This window comes from Notamacropus eugenii, chromosome 3 (genome assembly GCF_028372415.1).
Source record: "Notamacropus eugenii isolate mMacEug1 chromosome 3, mMacEug1.pri_v2, whole genome shotgun sequence".
Lineage (NCBI taxonomy): Eukaryota > Metazoa > Chordata > Mammalia > Diprotodontia > Macropodidae > Notamacropus > Notamacropus eugenii.
The window spans coordinates 209019878-209026533 of record NC_092874.1 but is presented as its reverse complement, the minus strand read 5'-3'; the positions used below and the strand labels follow the sequence as shown (position 1 = coordinate 209026533).

Sequence of the window (6656 nt, the reverse complement as noted above, 5' to 3'; positions counted from 1 at the left end):
TTCATAGATAAGGGGTCAAATGGGAGAGGCTCAGAGAAAAGAGAAACATTAACTTTGTCTAATAGGGTCAGAGGGGTGGAGGAAGGAAATGTAGCAACTGGGACTTTTAAAGTTTAGAAAACACAGTTTTGTTTATATGTACAGAGAAAAGGTAGCCACTAGCAGACCCAGGAGGGAATAAATGACATAGATTAATCAGGGGCAGGTCCCAACCATAAACATCAATTAGACTACCCAACCCTTCATCTCCCCTTACTCTAAATACATGCTTAGCCTCTCTAAATGCTGTGCCTCTCACTCCCTACAGCTTGTGCTTGACTCCTTCCAGAAGCATCTTTATTTCCTCCGCCCAATTTGTGCCATAAGGTGAGCATTGGCAGCTGCTTTGGCCTTCAAGTTCTTGGCCTTGGCTATGTTGAAGAGGATATTCATAATGTTGGTAGGGACATCAAGAGACAGAGTGAACTTAGTGCGCCGATCAGTCTGGGCTTTGTTCTGGTATAGTTTCCTTGTTAGCTGTGCTTGGGACTGGTACTTATACCTGGTACCCTCAATCCCATCCCCAATCCCACCACTACCCCCAGATAAAGTTCTTTTTTCCTTGTCCTCTTCATCCTCTTCTTTCTCCTCTTTGTCTTCCTCCTCAGATGATAGATCTTCACTGGGAATGTAACCAAAGCTCCTTTTGCTCAGTGAGGACTCATTACCTAGCTGACTCTTAGCCCTGGATAGGGCTGTATTAATACAACTGAAGATAGACTCTGTCTGATAGAGTTTGTGGGAGTTGCCTGTTCCCGAGGATACAAGAAGTAGCAGTAGGAACAGAAATTGAGCAGGAAACAGCATTCTGCCCTATAGTGGGGAAGAAGGAGGGACAAAGATGAAAAACAAATAGGATATTATTATAGCTCTGATAGCGTTCATGATATTCTCTATTTTGTAGTCAAAAGACTAAACACAATGCTAATCACATATAAATTTATAAGCTATTAATTGCAAAATGTACTGAATGAGAAAAAATGTGTACTATTGATGGGGAAAAAAGTTCGAAACTTAATGAAAAGACAGTGCATTCTGAAACGAATCATTTGCCAATTAATTTGTCATTTGACTACATCTCTGCCTTATTTTGCTTTTGGAGTTCACATGGAACTGTCCATGTTTTAACGATGGTGCTGAAAGATCTAGAAAGATCCAGAAAGATCCAATTTAGATAATCTATGACTTTTATTTCATCAACCTTAAGGAAAGGAACAGCCTGTGGCTGAGGGAATATCCACTTAGGAGTATCTTGTTCCCTGGACTGATCATTTGCAATTTGGTTTTTGACCTTATTGCTCAGTTGAAACTAATCTTTCCAAAGTTACCAGTCATCTCTTAATTGACAAATTTACTGACATTTCCTCAATTCTCATCTTTTTAAAATCTCTCTATAGCAGCATTTGACACTTTCTATTCTATGTGAGTTTTTGTGACACTGTTCTCTCTTGGTTCTACCTCTACCTGTTTCCCCATTCCCTAGAAATCTCTTTTGCTGATTCATCATTCCTGTCACACCACTTTAATATATTTATAGTCCAAGTCACTGTTGTAGATTCTATCTCTCTCATTAAGCAAAAATACAATAGAACATATGTAATGTTAATACGTAATTTTCTAAGTCATTATGTGTCTAGCAGGATTTCTTATAAGATTTAGTGGGCCTACTTTTCTATCTGAGTTTGACACTACTGCTTTAGTCCATATGCACCCCATCCTCTTTTATTTAGATTAGGAAAAGTCATACAGAAGGAGTTAGCTGACCTGAAGAATTGAAGGCTGGTATATTTGGTGTATACTGCTCCTAAGAGAATTGGACAACTGTGCCTGTAGAAAGGAAGAACATAAGACTTCATAAGAGTTGGTATTGGAAGAGGCCTTACACATTATTTATTCCTACTTCTGTATTTTACTGAGGTATGTCAAGACAAGAGAGGTCAATTTCCTTGTTCAGGATCTCACAAAAAGCAAGTAGAAGAATCAGGATTCAAACCCAGGTGCTTAAATTCCAAATCCAAGTACTTTTTTCTACTTAAAACCTCACTGTTTTAATAAAGGAAGGAAAAAATTCGTTTTGTGCTATCTTATAAATAGTATAATAGTAGAATAATGTATTTAATATACCCTCTACATATATAAAGAACCTGATAGAAGATTCTTGGACAACCCCCTAAAATATAAATATAGAGTCATGCCATGGTCTTTGAGCTTAAATCTTTGCATTTAGACAGAGTTTTCCTCAAGGTCACTAGGTAGCTTAGTGGATAGAGCACTGGCTCTGGAACAGGAAGACCTGAGATCAAATCTGACCTCAGACAATCACTAACTGTGTGACCCTGATGGTCACCTAACCTTGTTTGCCCTAATCTACTAAAAAAGGAAATGGCAAACCATTCCAGTATCTTTGCCAAGGAAATGCTGAATGGGGTCAGGAAGTTGGAAACAACACTACCAACAACAGTTTTCTTTACTGCAGAGTTTGACTTATGGTTTCTTGATTTAGTCTTAAGAAAGTGATGGAGGAGGTGTTAATGATGTAGATAAATGTTAAAGTATGTCATGTATGTATTTTTTGTCCAGAGAGCTCATTGTTAAAAATTTACCAACGTACCCCTGCCTGTATGAGTTCAAGGCAAGAAGATTCGTATATTCAAAAATGTATATAGGGACTCTGTCATAATTTTAAAAATCCCTGGAAACTAAGGATGTTTTTCTGTATTGGGGAATGATTTGACATGTTGTGGTATAAAAATATAATGGAATACTATTGAGCTAGAAGAAATGATGAAAGGAATATTTTCAGAAAATCCTGGGAAAGTTGTATGAACTGGTGCAGAGTGAATTGAGCAGAACCAGGAAAACTATTTATACAATAACAAAAGCATTGTAAAGAAAAACAACTTTAAAATACTTAAGTAATTTGATTAACGAATTGTACACAACTCCAGAGGGTCATTGATGGAGCTTACTACTCACCTCACAACAGAGAGGATTGGTTTTGCTTGATCATGTATATTTGTTGTATTGATTTTGCTTTACTTTTTTATTTTTTTGGGGGGGGGGAGGAGGAGAGGTGGGAAGAAAAAGTTAACAGTAGTATTGTCAAAGAAAGAAGAAAGTGAAAAAAAGACAGTCATTGAAACTTCTTTTTTTAATAAGCAGAATAGGTTTGAAAAACGTTGAATTCTTTAAGAGGAAAAGCAGGTTATATGTAATGGATGTATGTAATTTATGGTTTCATATATAATTCTCATTATCTGCTTTACTTTGTATATGTTAATGTTCATTTTGTTTGATATTTCTTAAGTTTAGAATGTACAATATTTCTTTCGGTGTATGGAGACACGAGAGAATAAAACTTTTTTAATGCCCAAGCAGCTGTAATTTCTCTTATTCAAGGCTGTGACAATCCACTCTTAGACTTGACCACCTTTAGGTATGCTCTGATTAAGTATGACATCACAGAAGCTGATACTTATAACTAAGCATTTTGTAGCATCTAAGAGTTGCCAGGCACTTACAAATACTATCTCATCTGATCTCTACAAAAACCCTGGGGGGTTGTGCTATCATAATCTCCACTTTATGGATGAGGAAACAGACTGGAAGAGGTTAAGTTACTTGCCAAGGATCACAAAGCTACTAAGTGTCTGAGGCTGGATTTGAAATCAGGTTTTCCTCACTTCCAATCCTGAACTCTGTTTAATACGAAGGTGAAAAAGGAGCCAATCTGAGTGGATACTAGAATGTCCTAAAGAGGACAAAGATGAACAGCTCTGTGCAATTGCATTATGTCCATGTTTATCTATATGAAGAAACTTGGGCTTAGAGGTTTGTCCAAAGTCACATATCTAGTAAAGTGGGGAGGGGGGGAGGGGAGGAGAGATAGTTGAATCACCAGTCAGGTCCTGCTAAAATTCCTTATTTTAGAGTGTAGATGACCTTAAAATTCTCAAAAGCTGTACCAGAGGGGAACAAACCCTGGAAAATCCATAGACTTTTTCTACTTAACCACAGTGTCTCATTTAGAAAAACTTTCACATAGGGATTTCTTATAGGTCAGTTAAGAAGCACAGTGAATAGAACTCCAGACCTGCAGTTAGGAAGACCTGAGTTCAAATCCAATCTCTGACACTTACTAGCTATGTGACCCTAGGAAAGTCACTTAACTTTGCCTCAGTTTCTTCATTTGTAAAATGATCTGGGGAAGGAAATGGCAAACCACTCTAGTATCTTTGCTGAGAACTGCCCCACCCAAAAAAGGGAGTCATGAAGAGTTAGACTTGACTGAAAAATGACTAAACAACAACAAAAAAGATTGCTTGATATTTGTTTAACCCAAACCTGGGGCAATTTCCCTATTACATATGACTGAGTGGACCAAAGGATCTATAGAAATTCAGAATAGTGTTCACAATGCTTTCCTTGCTACCTAGTTCTGTAATAAATCAATAACCACTTATTAAGCATATATTATGTGTAAGGCAATGGGGATAGAAAAAATGACAACAGTGAAACATTAAGGACATTGACATATAAGTTCCTTGACATTAAGGAACTTGCAATCTAGTGAGGAGGGGAGGTGGGGAGGGGATAACACACACAATATATATGTATATACAAGATGTTTTGCGAGGAAGGTATCAACAACTGGCAGGATCCAGACAAATTTAATTCACATAGAAGGTGGCACTTGTGCAGAGCCTTCAACAAAATCAGGAATTCTAAGAGGCAGAGGTATTGAGGGAGAGTGTATTCTAGGCAAGGTGAATAGCCAGTCAAAAGCAATAAGTACCATGTGAGAGGAATGGTAAAGTCAAGTTGACTAGATGTAGTGTATATGAAGGAAAGTAATGTGCATTAAGGAAAGGTAAGAAGGATTTAGGTTATGAAAGGCTTTAATGCCAAAGGAGTATATTTCTAATTCTCCTAGTAATACAGATCCATTGCAGTTTATTCAGTAGGAGAGAGAGATGATCAACTTTTTTAAGGAAATTTTAGGAAAACCAGTTTGACATCTGGGTGGAGGATGAATTGGAGTGCAGAAAGAGGTAGGGAGACCAATTTGGAAGCTATTTCAATACTCCAGGTGAAAGGTGATGAAGTTATGAATTAGGATAGTGACTATGTAAGTGGAGAAAAGGAATGTATAAGAGACATGATGTGGAGTTAGAAACAACATTTGGTAACTCATTTGATTATGGATGAAATCTTAGAAATCATTCTAGTGCAGGGGTTCTTAACCTGAAAGTGTCCATGGATTGGTTTCAGGGTGTCTGTGGATTAGGATCAGGAAAAAAAAGATGTATTTTCACTAAACTCTAATGGATATTTAGCCTTTTTTTCAGTTACAAATTAAAAAGAAATCTTATTCTGAGAAAGGGTCCACAGACTTTACCAGACTGCCAAAGGGGCATATGTATACTATAATGCACACACAGACACACTCACACACACACACAAACACAAAAGAGCCTTGTATTTTACTGATAAGAAACCAATAAGAAAACATTTTTCCAGCACTTAATTCAGCTACCTTCTTGTCTATGGCAAAATGTCATTCTTTTGCCTGTCTCTAGGGCATGTATGTGTACCCTAGGGAAGGTAAATGATTTCTTTACTGTAGGTCCTCCTTTACATCACAATTTCTCCATGACAATCTTCAATGAGGAAATGTACCTAATAAATTCATTAACTGGTGGCCACCTAAGCAGCTATTAATATAATTACAGAAATACAATCATGGTTGTATGTACATTTTAGGTACTTTAAATATAAAATTGAATTAAAGATTTTCTTGAAGAGATATATGCTACATAAAAAATAATAACACAAAATAATAATATAGCACCTTACTACTTACAAATTGCTTCTTCATAACAACTTTGTAGTGACATATTATTATTTCCATTTTGGAAACTGAGCCTCTGAATTGCTTGTCCACAGTCACATAGTAAGTATTGTAGCTGGGGCTCCAATCACAAATTCAATACTCTTTCTACTATATTTTTGCCAAACAACTTTCCACTGATTATACATGGAGATTTCCAGGAAGCATTCCCCTGATCTCTCCCTCCTTAGAATGTGACCTCCTTGAGAACAGGGTCCATATTTTTTTCTTTCTTTGTATCCCTAGCACTTACTATGCTGGTACATAGTAGGCACTTTAGTGTTCTCATCTATAATGAGGAGGATATGCTAGGTGATTTCTAATGTTTGAGGCTAGTCTCACACAATTTTTTCTTTCTCTGTCAAATCCTTAGCTCCCTGGGTGGAGTGGGGAGAGGGAGAAGTAGGAAATAGAGGGGAGAAGAGGAGGAAGGGAGAAGGTGGCACTTTCCTCAATCCTATAATTCAGTGCAAAATTATGAAGCAAATAAAATTACTCTTAATCAACTATCCTGAATTGTTTTGATCTAGAAACATTTTACTGTCTTTGGTTATTTTGTACCTGAAATAATTTTCTTTGCAGTCTGGTAGAGAGAATAGGCTAGTTTAAAACCTAGATCATGTCACCAGCAGTTAGCTTGGGATAGGATGCAGTTCTGAAATCTTTTTGATTGTTAGTGTTATTGAAGGGAGATGTTTGGGGAAAATAGGAAATCAGACACAAAGGA

The 6656-nt window shown here is 36.9% G+C and overlaps 1 protein-coding gene across 1 annotated transcript; it reads right to left on the bottom strand.

Moving 5' to 3' along the window:
- Positions 1 to 205: 205 nt before the first annotated feature.
- On the bottom strand, positions 206 to 846 carry UCN3 (urocortin 3). Its single transcript, XM_072650333.1, has one exon. It carries the CDS (start codon positions 844 to 846, stop codon positions 337 to 339), a length of 510 nt encoding a protein of 169 aa, XP_072506434.1. The 3' UTR covers positions 206 to 336.
- Positions 847 to 6656: the final 5810 nt, after the last annotated feature.

Coding starts and splice junctions, on each gene's coding strand:
- UCN3 (XM_072650333.1), bottom strand. CDS start 846: ATGCTGTTTCCTGCTCAATTTCTGTTCCTACTGCTACTTCTTGTATCC.